The sequence below is a fragment of the Sinohyriopsis cumingii genome, chromosome 1, assembly GCF_028554795.1.
Source record: "Sinohyriopsis cumingii isolate HCF-2022 chromosome 1, ASM2855479v2, whole genome shotgun sequence".
NCBI classification, from domain to species: Eukaryota; Metazoa; Mollusca; class Bivalvia; order Unionida; family Unionidae; genus Sinohyriopsis; species Sinohyriopsis cumingii.
The window spans coordinates 188,392,776-188,405,833 of record NC_142961.1 but is presented as its reverse complement, the minus strand read 5'-3'; the positions used below and the strand labels follow the sequence as shown (position 1 = coordinate 188,405,833).

General features: G+C 36.8%; 1 protein-coding gene across 1 annotated transcript in view; it reads right to left on the bottom strand.

Moving 5' to 3' along the window:
- Positions 1-1,605: 1,605 nt before the first annotated feature.
- LOC149808551 (transmembrane protein 179-like) overlaps positions 1,606-13,058 on the bottom strand; it is a 127,222-nt gene continuing 115,769 nt past the window's right edge. The window contains exon 5 of the mRNA XM_089971190.1: positions 1,606-1,755. Within this exon, the coding sequence (XP_089827316.1) occupies positions 1,606-1,755 (150 nt within the window). The remainder of the gene's footprint in view (positions 1,756-13,058) is intronic.

Below are 13,058 nucleotides of genomic sequence, written 5' to 3'. Positions count from 1 at the left end.
TTTCTGTTACTCGTTTCTGACCATAGAGTTGTAACATCTGGTACACAATTTGATACAGTTTTTCCAAGGGCCAACCAACGACTTTGTTGTGTGGGTAAACGTATAATTTTGTGCGGTTCGTAGGTGGTCACTCTATTGTTTCCATCCTCTCCAGATTGCATCGCTTCTTTCAGCACCCTAAAGTTCACCACTTGACTCGTTCGATGATTCAGAGTCAATTCTTTCACTTTACACTGGGTGTGAATTTTTCCTCGTTTGACCCGTATTTATAGTTGCACCTTTTATGACCGCCACTAGCAAAACTTATAATCTTGTCGTCGGGGTGCTCGTCCGTCTAGGCTCCTAAACGGTTTCCTTACATTCCAAGGTGACGGTGACCAAGGAGATCGATGTAAATGCAACTGTACGTGTCTAAATACAGGACGCGATCTGATAACTGGGATAAGTTTTCGTATAATTTTAAACGAGCACGGGCTGTCACGTAGCCGCAACATTTCCAAATTTGTCGGCCTGTGTAAACTCAAGTTCTTCTTCGTAACTGACCAGGATCAAGCCTTCCCGAACGAAGTCCACGTGTTTCATGCGTTTGGTTTGTTGTAAAACATCACTACTTGGGCTTGTCAAAACTGCGTTTTAGAATACGATATAACCTATGTTTTGGAGAAATAATCTCAGTTGGGCTCTTACACTGAAAGGTGCATGTTGTGCTGTTTGGAGTTATTTGAAATTACTTGGATTCAAAACCCTTAATTCTTTTTTTTCTCTGGAAAATACGCGTGCGCATACGAAATTCTTGAACAAAGACAATTCTCATAAAAATGTATTCGTATTTCCAAAACCGGAGTGATATTTCTTGTTTCTACAAGGAACTGTAAACTTCAACACACTATAGGTTACAGCTTACGTCATCGACTTCCATCATGGATTCTTCGTCGGGACTCGAACTTGAAATCATTAGAATGTTATTATTAGGACTTTTAAAATTGTATTTGTGGATTATTCTTGGAGTAAATTTGGATTTGATTCTTAAAACCGTAAGTTTATATTTGTTCATTTGTACAGTATTTTTCCAGGGAAATAACAAAAATTCTTTCTTCAAAACTTGTTATTTTAACTCTTTCTTGCGTTACTGTTTATTTGAGCCTAAACACGTGACATAAGAATATATATAATTATAATCAATACATTCAAATAGTGTGTGGCCTTAATACCTTTTATTTCTTTTTATATTCATGTTATTAAATGCAGCCTTTCTTTTGAAGGAAGGTCTTTTTAACAGAGAGTAAATAGCTTAAAGTTTTACATGCTGAACTTACTGCGATGAAAAACACGATATTCAACTGCCAAGAAGTTTTAACCATTTTAAGTATTAGCAAACTATGAACTGCAGTATCCAATAGATACCATTATAAAGATATTCTTAAAATAACATATCCTTTCTTGTCATATTCAGTCCATAATCAAATTTAAAAAGAACAAGCAATACAAAATACCATTTAAAAATGAAAACACAAGAGACACAAGTAATTACCAGATTCCAATTATGTCACTTTAATTCGATAACACGTTTAATTTTTTGGAAACCATCAGTGTAATGATGAATAATTAGACTTGTTGTTCTATTGTGGCAATAGGTTTGGGATTTTTATCAGAGAATTTCGTGTTCTGTGATCTCTGTCGTCGATTGCGAATTAACCTCACGATTCCCAGTGCCACCTGACACACCCAGATCAGGAAACTGGTCCAGGATGCAACCTGGAAAAAAAATGTCCCTAATAATAATGACATGATTATCTGAAATACTAATGCACAGGGATCCTCCGTACAGATGGACATATTACATACAAACACACATGCATATAGTCACACGTATGTATCAGCATGCATACTAAACAATTCACTCATTTTCCTTCTTTTCTTCCTCCCGTAGACAGACACTCTAGTAGCAGCAGGGAAGGCGAACAGACCACTTTGTAGGAACGTCCAAATATTGAAAATAAGCCTTCCTACGAACGATCGAAAAATAGAAAGCGTCGACAGATTTAAAAAAAGCGTTGATACTTTACTGAGAAAATCTCTATGGAATTTCCAATTAATATTACTCCATTGTCGTTGGTGATCTTTTCTAGTTTATTATGTGCGTTGTTTACGTAATTACGTCTTCGCGAGGTCATGCCCTCCCTGCTGCTATATTAATTAAATCATTATGCTATAATAAAATGGTACATCCGGAATCTCATACTGCAAGAATAGTACGAGAACGATTAGAAGCAATCAAAAAATTTCTTCGTGTTAGAGATTCATTTAGAGAAAACCTACAAGCGCAGCAACAATCACAAGTTGAGTACGAAGAAAACACTAAAAGGTTATTTAAACCCGTCACTGCAGCTACTAAGAAAGATACAGCGGCTGTTGAAAAAATTATATGGGGAGATATTGAGGATGATGAGAAGAGGAAAAAGGGTATTTTTCCAGTATTAGAACAAACTGCAGCGCAGACTGAAAAAATAGCGAGAAGAACCAAACAAACAAAAAAGATTTTACGAGATCTTCCAACTGATATAACTGCAGCTCAACCTCCACCCGCTGGTGATGATATTGGAAAACTTCTTACTGAAATCACCGACGTGAGAAAAGAACTTGCATCTGAACCTGAACCAGTTGAAGAAAACTTAGAATTAATTGCAAAATTTAACGAAGGGTTTATCGAAGATATTAGAAATACTGAAAAAGCTGATTTACCCGAAATAATGTTATTTGGTATATTTAATAAATTTAATATTTTAAAATCCCGTCATACAAAAAGTAAGTAATGATAATCTTATTAGATGGATATATCGCGTATATAGAAACAATAAGCAAGCTAGAGGTCCAGAATACAAAAATCTTGATAAAGAAGTAAAAAGACTTTATAGAGAGAGAGACTGGAACAACTAGAACAAGAACAACTTTCCCAGCAGGAACCTTCATATCAACTTTCTCCACCGCAGCAGGAATTTTCATATCAACTTTCTCCACCGCAGCAGGAACCTTCATACCAGCTTCCTCCATCTTTACAACGTAAAATAATTTCTGCGCCGGTAATGACATTTACACCGACAGATTCACCACGTGGATTTCGAAGTGATTCACCTGACACACACCTGGTCACCACCGAATCATTTCATCCGGTAATGCAACCACCAGTATTTAAAACACCTCAAGATGAACCTAAAAAAGGTTCTGGTTTATGTCCTGACAATATCCTCAATGATGTGTCACGGTTAGAAGTTCTCATAGGGGGAAAATGTGCCGGAAATAACTCACCAGAAATAACCAATGAAGCAGCTGATATTTGTCGGCGATTATTTCAGGGTGGTATCATGGATATCGGTGTTTACCGAGAATTTATCGATGAACTTGTTGATGATTACAGTGACTAGTTGTTAGATAAATGATAAATAAGATAACATGATCGTACACAGTAATCATCGTAAATCCGTAAGGTCAGAGCGGTAAACTCACGATTACCAGTCTATAGAGCAATTTACGGAGATGGACTTGGTGATGTTTTTCAGGGATTATTTACAAGGTTAGCCCCAAAATCAGCGCCTATTGCAAAACAATTATCGATGAAAGCTATTGATATTGTTCGTGAAAAAGCTCCTGGTGCAATTGTCAATGTTGCTGGTAAGGCGCTCTGGGCGATCAAAGATAGACTAGCACGATTATTAAGACGAAAACGACAACCAGTAAAATTGCCAAGTACTGAAATTATGCCCGCAGATGTCAGTAAAATAATTAATCAAGCTGCAAATCAAAAACTAGCGGCATTAGCAGATCGGGGACTCGGTGAATCTGGAAATAATATCTCAAGTTTGATATCAGGAAGTGGAACTTTCCGAGGTGGAACTTCCCGAACGCGGTAATCAACGTGTTAGACGAAAATAATTACAATAATTTGTTCAAGCGCATGTCCGACACAACATTTGACATGGAAGCACCTGTCATTAAATATGAATCGGTACGTGATTATCAGTTTTATTCTTATGACGCACGAACACCAGATCAACGTGGAGAAAGAACTGAACTACAAGTTCATGACACAAGTAGATATTTTCTACCCGCTGATGCTTTTATTGAGGTAGAAGGTACAATTGTAAGAACAACTAATGCTAATTACGCAGATGCAATAAAAGTTGGTTTTGTCAACAATGGTTTTATGGCACTGTTTGATAGCGCCACTTATATGATTGATGGAAAAAATATCGAATCGATTCTGAAAGATGTCGGCGTTGCTACAACAATAATAGGATTAGCAAGATATTCTGATGACTATACAAGATCAGCAGGTCCCACGATGACGTTTGTGAAAGATAATACAGGTCACCCTGAAAGCGATCAGTATAATATAAGACGACCAAGAAATTTTGCCGATGACAATGATGCTGATGTGTGGCCAGTGGTTCATGGTGCTTACATAAATTTCAACTTGGGATTTGCAACGCGTAAAAATATGTTGCTAGGAGCCAATAGAAGTTTGTCATGTACAATTCCACTATCGCATATTTTTGGATTTTGTAGAAATATTAGAAAGGTTATTTTTGGAGCTAGACACACGGTTGTTCTTGTAAGAAAGGGTGATGATAGCGATGCTTTGTGGAGACCTGAAGGTGATGCTGGTAAAGTAATATTATCGAAACTATCGTTGTGGATGCCGGTAATGACTCCAACGATCGCAGAAGAACAGCGATTACTTTCTTTCATGGACACAGGTGGTAAATCCTTGTTGTCATGGTTAACAACAAGCACAGATGGTATACAAACTGACGTTAACGGTCAGTTTACATGGTATATAGCATCACAACAAGGTGTTTCTGCACCACGGCATATTTTTATTGCGTTTCAGAACTATGATCATTTAAATAGTCAAGAATGCACTCATATGATATTTGATAAACTAGGTATCACAGATATTTCCTTACGGATAAACGGACAACAAGAACCAGCGGAAAATTTACAACTAAATTATACACAAAATCATATAGGACGTGTATATCATCGTTTGATGTCATTCATGGGACGTGATCAAAATGTAGATACCGGGTTGCAAATATCACAATACGATTTCAGAAATTTGTATCCGATTTATTATTTTTCACTGGAGCATCTTGATCTATCAAAACAATCTGTCGTTGATATACATCTTAAAGCGACGTTATATACAGGTGGTGTTGATTATAGAGCAATCGCGGTTATACTTAGCGATAAAGCAATGTTACTTGAAGGTGGTAGTGGTCGAATGAGAGTCGTTGATGCACCAGTGGAAAATCTTTAATCATTATTTGGAGCGTGGTAAGTATTTATCATAAAATGTCATACAGTCATGTTAATGTTGTTCTGACTCCCGCTCAAGTAAAAAAATTACAATCAAAAAACGCCAGCAAATGCGGAACAAAAATATCACTAAAGCGAGATCAAATTTCTAGTGGCGGTCCAAACAAATTATCGTTGACAAATAAACAGATTAAACATCTTAATAAAGCCCTAGAATCAAAAACCGGGGTTCAATTTCATCTTTCTCCGAGCGCCATCAAGGACATGGTTAAAACAGGTGGTATTTTTCCACTTCTCGCGGCTATTCCAGCGTTAATAGCTGTTGCCGCTCCAGCCGTAGCAAAAGCAGCCGCGTTAGGTGCTGTTGGAACAGCTGCTGGAATGGCTCTAAAGAAAGCAACAGGAAAGGGATACAAAAAAAGGGCGCGGCCTAAGATTGCCAGGATCGCGTTGGGGAAGAGGTCTGAGGCTTCCAGGAACACGTTAGACGTTCCAGCATCAAATTTTGATTTACTTGATGCTGCTAAACGATTAAAAATAAAAAACCTCAGAGGTGTTTTTATGCGAGATCAATTACCGAAACAACCGAACAAACTCGAAACAGGTATTATTAATCTTGACTCAAATTCAGGACCCGGTACTCATTGGGTATCATACGCGGTTGATCCACGTGGAATCGTTTATTTTGATTCATACGGGTTAGCTCCACCCATTGAATTTATCAAGTATGTTGCACCAATTCACGCGCAAATTTGGTATTCAACGCTACCCACACAAACAATGACAGATCCGCCAATATGTGGCCGTGAGGTAATTAATGTACTTAACTCTATATTAAAATCATCCAAACCACCACATAAAGTCGTGCATGATTATACAAGCGACCGCTTTGTTTTAAACAGATCTTAGGTCTTAGATCTTATATAATGGTTGATATTTACGAAAGAAGATCTTCCCGCGTTAAGAAAAATTCCGATGACATTGATCTGTCGAAGTACGCGACTAAAGATGAACTCGCTGGTATTATGAACCTGGCTGGAGTTGACCCAGATGAGGTTGTTATTTTTCAGGATCGACATGGTAAACTAAAAACCAGCAATATCAAATGGAATGATATAATTCGACGAGTACTTGGCGCAGTTACGGATAATATCCCTGTGTTTACTGACAGCGGAAAAATCAGGGATTCGAGTATATCGTTTACAACCATTAGAGATCAAATTACAGCAAGTGTTGCTAATCGCGTGAAAAATACCGGTGACACAATGATGGGAAAACTCAACATGAACGGGAATAAGATAGTAGTTTTCAGAGATCCAACATCCGACGAAGACGCAGCAACAAAAATGTACGTTGACGTCAGCTACAACACCGCAGATGGTAAATTATCCACGTTGCGGGCCGAGTATGACGTTCACGTACACGGGTTCACAAATCTTCGCAGAAACTTTAGAAAAATTAATGAAACCGCAGATGTATTTTTTGGTACTCCGCATACCGTTGACGTAAAACTCGTTGATATCAAGACGAACATCGACACGATCAAACAAACACAGCAAAACATCGTAGCGGGGATTCCTGAGATCGTTAATAAAACCAGTTTGATTAAAATTCCCAGCGGGGTTACTCCCGGGCATATTACCAACATAGCATACACAGTATCATCTGGATTCGCAACATGGTCAACGCAGAATAATGCTATTAAATATACCGCAATAGTCACTGGCGTGTACAGGCTATCTGTGTTCAGTGCTGCAAAATTTGAAATATTTACAACGTATCCATGGCGTCATTCAACTGATAAGTTTTCCGGGGTTGTATCTGTTGTATTAAATAGCGGAAACGAAGAAACATTTATTCTAGAAGCAGCCGATAAGAAATTAACCGCAACATCTTACTGGTGGTGTTTGGAATTTGTAGCTGAAACACCTCAATTGGTTACTGCATAAAATATAATGAGTACCTCAATCGACGTTCAGAAATTTAGGTATAATCAAGCGCGTAAATGGCAGGCATCGTTAAAAGATCGAGTGGAACAATATACGGTAAAAGTAAAGAAATATCGACGACGACTAGTTATCGTCGACGTGATCGTTTATTCAGTATCCGCTGTTGTTGCTGAAACAGGTGTGATATTATCAGCGGTGACAATTATGGCACCAGTAGCCGTAACTATTTGTATTTCAGCAGCAACAGCTATTGCAGGTGTGCTCAATATCATTGCAAAAAAGATATGCACCTGCATGAATGAAAAATTATCCGATTACATGATACAATTACACACAGCGACTGTCGCATACTCGAAGTTATCTTCGTTGTTATCAGCAAGCCTCAGTGATGAAACGATTTCTGATTTTGAGTTTTCAGAAATGATTAAAATATACAACTGTGCTGGTATTAATGGTACGAGTATTAATAATGACATCACAGGAGCTACTCCAGCAGATCGTGACAAACACAACCCCGCACAAGACCACGATGATCTCGGTAAGCTCGACTAATCTCGAATTTAGTGTTAATTTTCCAACTGCGATTCGCGCGAATGAAATCGCGTTAGCACAATTACGAGTATATTACAGCTGGCCAAACATCAGATCGAAATTATTTGATGGTACAGCAGCAAATAATTCGCTTGTATTTGCTAATAAAAACAAACCAGATGGAACACCTGATTGGGTCGTTGTTGGAATACCAACTGGCAGTTATGAGATGGAACAAATCAATGAGGAATTTGCGCGTAGAATAAAATCAATAACAGGAAAAGAAGCAAAATTATCGATTGACGTTCATGAGCCGACGCTATCTTCTGCAATCGAAATAAACTCTCCTGATTACGTCGTTGATATTTATCAGTCCACGATAAGATCCATACTAGGTTGGCCTGATATTGCGCCAGTGCACGAAGGACCACCAGAACCAAAATTAATTGATTTTATCACTGACGATGCCAAGTTTATAATAACTCCAGAATACCGAAATTTATATCCATGGACTGGTAGGGATACTCGTGTTATTCATGATAAAAAATTATATCCTATAACACCATTTTCTATCATTGATTTTGATATAAAAACTTCAACTAATATTGTTTATGAAAGAAATTTCTAATCATCAGCTAATAGAATTAAAACTGAGTACACAACTACATTAACGACCTTAGCATATTTATTTAAAAACTATATCCTGGAGTATCCCAATATCAATCTAAAACATCAGACCATTGCAACGATACAACATTTAAAGGAGACCAGAAACCAATGGAAATATAGAATAATAATAAAAGTACTATAGTAGAAAACCTTATTCTGAAGTATCATCTGCGACCGTAATGCCAGTATTAAAATATTGGCCTCTCTTCTAGGAGCTGAATTTCCGTGACCTCGTATGCAAAATTTCCGCGCCTATTCGGTTACTTTCGGGATGTGACGTCATAGTAGCGACTCCAGCAGCCCAAGTGGGAGTTGCCAGAGTAAAAGACAATACCGTTTTGCGTTGCTTATGGGTGCAATAGAGCATTAAGAAAAGCCTGTGGACAACATTTTGTTTTCTTTCCGAAAGATAAAGGCATAATGAAAGAATGGATACATTATTACAAACGAGTCGATTTCAAAGCAACACCATACAGCACTATGTGCTCGTTACATTTCTCAAAGGACTGTTACGAGAGGGATTCTGAAAAAATGGCAGCTCAAGGATACTCTAATGCTAGGCCTAGACTAAAAGTTGGCGCTGTTCCAGACATAACGTTGAATATTTTAAATCCTGGGAAAAGTGTTAAACGTGCGAGTTACGAAAATAGGCAGAAGGCCGAGTAAGTGACCACAAAATGCAACAATCAATTCACAGATCTTTTATGTACACCAGCAGTGCTAAAAATTAATCTGATAGCCCGACACCCTGGGCCCCTCTGGTTTTAGTTCCGGCACATCCTGTATTCAAAGTGAGGTGCCCGTCAGGCTTGTCGAAACAAAAATTGTTTGCCTGAGGAAACTTGGAACGCGCTGGTGAAATTAGTAAATGTATTTTCAAGATGTTGACATACATGCCATAACACGGCACAATCTAAATCAAATCACTACTGTCCAAGGTGAAATTTAGATTTGATTTTAATCAAATGGAAGCTTTGCCAAAAATAATATTCTAAACCTGTCGTGTTTCGAGAAAACACAATTTTCAGTAATCTTATAAAAATTAAAAATTTTTAAAAAAAATCATTGTATACATGTAGTATGTATAAAGGTAATCTGTAATGATTGGAACTGATATAAAACTATTCCTTGGCCAGTTTAAATAGCAGCGATTAAAAGAAAAGAGGTCAAAGTTTCACATTAAATGGCTGACAATAGAAACGGGGGGGGCTATTGATCCAACCCCCAACCCCTTGCCCCAATGTTAGAGCGCCCATGGGACGTACCTTTTCTCCATGTGATACGCCTTATTATTCCTCCAGGACAAGCCCATTTTGCATATTCTTGTCAGCTCTGGCTAAATTGCAAAATAGCTAAAGTTTTGATTTAAGTACGCAAACAATAAAGCCGGTGTGACTAATGAACATACTCCTTATCCTTGCATTGATCTTGTGAAAAGGACTGCCCTTCGGACATACTTCAAAGAAACCATGTTCGACAGTGTGTGTATGTGTAAGCACCAGCAACTGATTGCCAAAATAAACGATGCCTATTTTGTTGTTACTTACGATGCCATGGACTTCAGGTTTAAGTTTTAATGCATGTAATCCTGTTTGCTGAACAAAATATTTATTCAGAATTAGTTCTTTAGGGCCACATATACTGCATGGTATATTTTGTTTTATTCCTTGTAATTTAATCATGGTAATTAAACTTTACATATACGGTAGAGGAATGTCAGGTGTTAACTGGCCGAGTTTCTTTGACGGAAATGGAGATGCGATTTTGTTTGCAGAGAAAATTTCACAGTGATCATTCATTTAAGCTAATTGGTGACAATTTTATTCTTTTAATTTTTTTTATACTATAGTACTGTTGTAGTTGTTTAAAAACATCTGAAATTTACTTGAATAATGTTTAATTTTCACGTTCTATTTACTGAAGAAGAAAAAAAGAAAAAAACTGTTGTGTGATATTAATTATTTCTTCCAGTGCCGGATTTAGACGTGTGTGCGTGTGATTTGAATTTTTAACGTAGCTTTAACAATTTTTCAGTCATATTACTACGATGTCTGCAGTGTGGCAGTTTAGACTGTGGATTTAGTTCATTAGATATATTAATTCCATCTTTTTCCAATTTGTTAATAGCAACAATTACATCATTAATATTTTAGTAGTTCATTATTTAGTATATATTTATTTAAATCAAAAAAATATATCCTCGTGTTAGCCCCAAATCGAGTATTTTAGCGAGCTCACGAGGATGTTTCAAGGACGGCACAAACATATATGATGAATGATTGAACCATTATTCGAGTGTTTTAGCAGGTTCAGTAAGTATACAATGAATGACTGACAGCAGAAATATATACAATGAATGATTGAACCTCTATTCGAGTGTTTCAGCAGGTTCAGTAAGTATACAATGAATGAATGAAATGAAATATATACAATGAATGAATGAAATGAAATATATACAATGACTGAAATATTAATTAAGGACGGCACAAACATATATGAGGCCATTTTCTACGCTCAGCAGAACACCCACCCCCAATAATCAGCCCGTGGGTCATACAAAACATGTATCGACCACCAGTGACGTGTGGTTGGAGGGGCTCTGTTGGGCGCAGAGGGGCTGGTGGTGCCCCCAATTAATTATAAAAATCTATAATATGCGTAACCATCGACGGTTGTCAGTCATGGCATTCGATCCTGATACCGTGAGTATCACGGCCAGATACGTTATCAACTGAGCTATTGAACCATCTTAACAATATACGTTTCAGAGGTTATTATATAGCTACAGATCGGTTTCTGAATAGATTGTAAATATTTCTGCATTAAAACAGCAGTTTCTGAATAGATTGTAAATATTTCTGGATCAAAACAGCGGTTTTTGAATAGATCGTAAATATTTCTGTATTGAAACAGCGGTTTGTAGATATGTAAATGAGAGCAGCGTGTTCTGCCAAGATTTCTCGTTATAGATTGTAAATATCTGCATTATAACAGCGTGTTCTGCCTTGATAAAATATATTTACAATACTACCACGGCACCATCAAACGTTTTACGACCTGCAGATCGGTTTAAATATTTCTGTATTATAACAGCTTGTAAATATCCGCATTAAAACAGCGTGTTTTGCCTCGATTTCTCATAACAGGTTTAAAAATAGCTCGCTATATTTTACGATGTGAAATACGTTTATTTTTCTATTTTGTAAGTTGGAAACCATAAATATCTTCCTTTGGTATTAATTACGACGTAGATAATTAATTAACTAATTACGACCATTAAAAACCGAAATCTACGAAGAAAACTATATTACAGAAGTAATCTCCCTTTCGCATGATCGAAAAATAAGTAGCATAAAAATGGTAATTTCTGCCTAAAAGGATAAATAATTTAAAAAATAGTTAATAAATATAATTCTACGTAATTACTTCATAGTGATGATAGTTTATCACTAACAATATTAGAATATGATTTTCTGTTATATTTACTGGAAAAGTGGATTTGGTTATATTTTCCGCGACGTATTTTTACACACGCGAGTTAATATCAAAGTATTTCGCCGCTGAATACATTGATTGAAATATAATTTCTTCGCCAGTTTCTATGTTTGTACATTTTACCGCCCTCCTTACCATTGTTCTGTCATATTTACCAGTACTTCCCAGTGCAGAGTTCTCGCTCTGTGTAACAGCTTGAAGACTGGATAAACCATTGTCGATTTTCACCCCGTTGATGTGATCGATCACATGACCGTCTTTGATCAACCCCTTGTGACACTCGTATGTGAAACGACGACAAGGATAAGTTTTCTTCCTAATAGTAAACTTTAGATATCCAGTATTACTAATAACACCAACTGGTCTCTTCAACCTGCAATTTCTAATCATACCATCAATATTTAGTTTGTTATTATAGGGTGCGGGACAAATTTATTTTGCTCCATTATATAATAATATCATTTGTTTAAATCATAATTTGTCTGAAAACTTAGTTAGATAATCCTACACGGATTTTATAGCTCCGTCACTGACGTTATTTTTTTGTCATAATATCTTTTAAGCTCTCTGTATCGTTTACCACCACAACGCGCACACAAATCTGTTTTACTTCGTACTCCAACACCACATCGCAGACATGGTATTGGTCCTAAGCTTCCACGGTGAACGTTTTGCATGTGTTGTCCGCAAAATTCCCTTTTACAGGATTTATTGCAACGAGTCAATGAACCCATCATGAGCCATTTGCATCAAGACATTGTATACATAATATTTTAATTTAAATACTTGTTTGAAATATAATATTTTAATTTAAATACTTGTTTGAAATATAATATGAACGAATTCGATAGATTATACCGAATCAAGCCTTGGAGCGCAGATAAATTTAATCTCGACAGAATATCTCCTGATTTACCAATAAAACATCTAGTTGATAAGAAAAACAAAAGTTTGATTAATAAAATTCACGACGCCAAGAAAGAATTTCACGCAGATGGTGCATCTGATGTCTGGTCAACGTTCAAGATTATACGCGACAAAGATATCATCGACGCTACGATGAATGACAAACGAGCAGCAATTATCATTAACTATCTT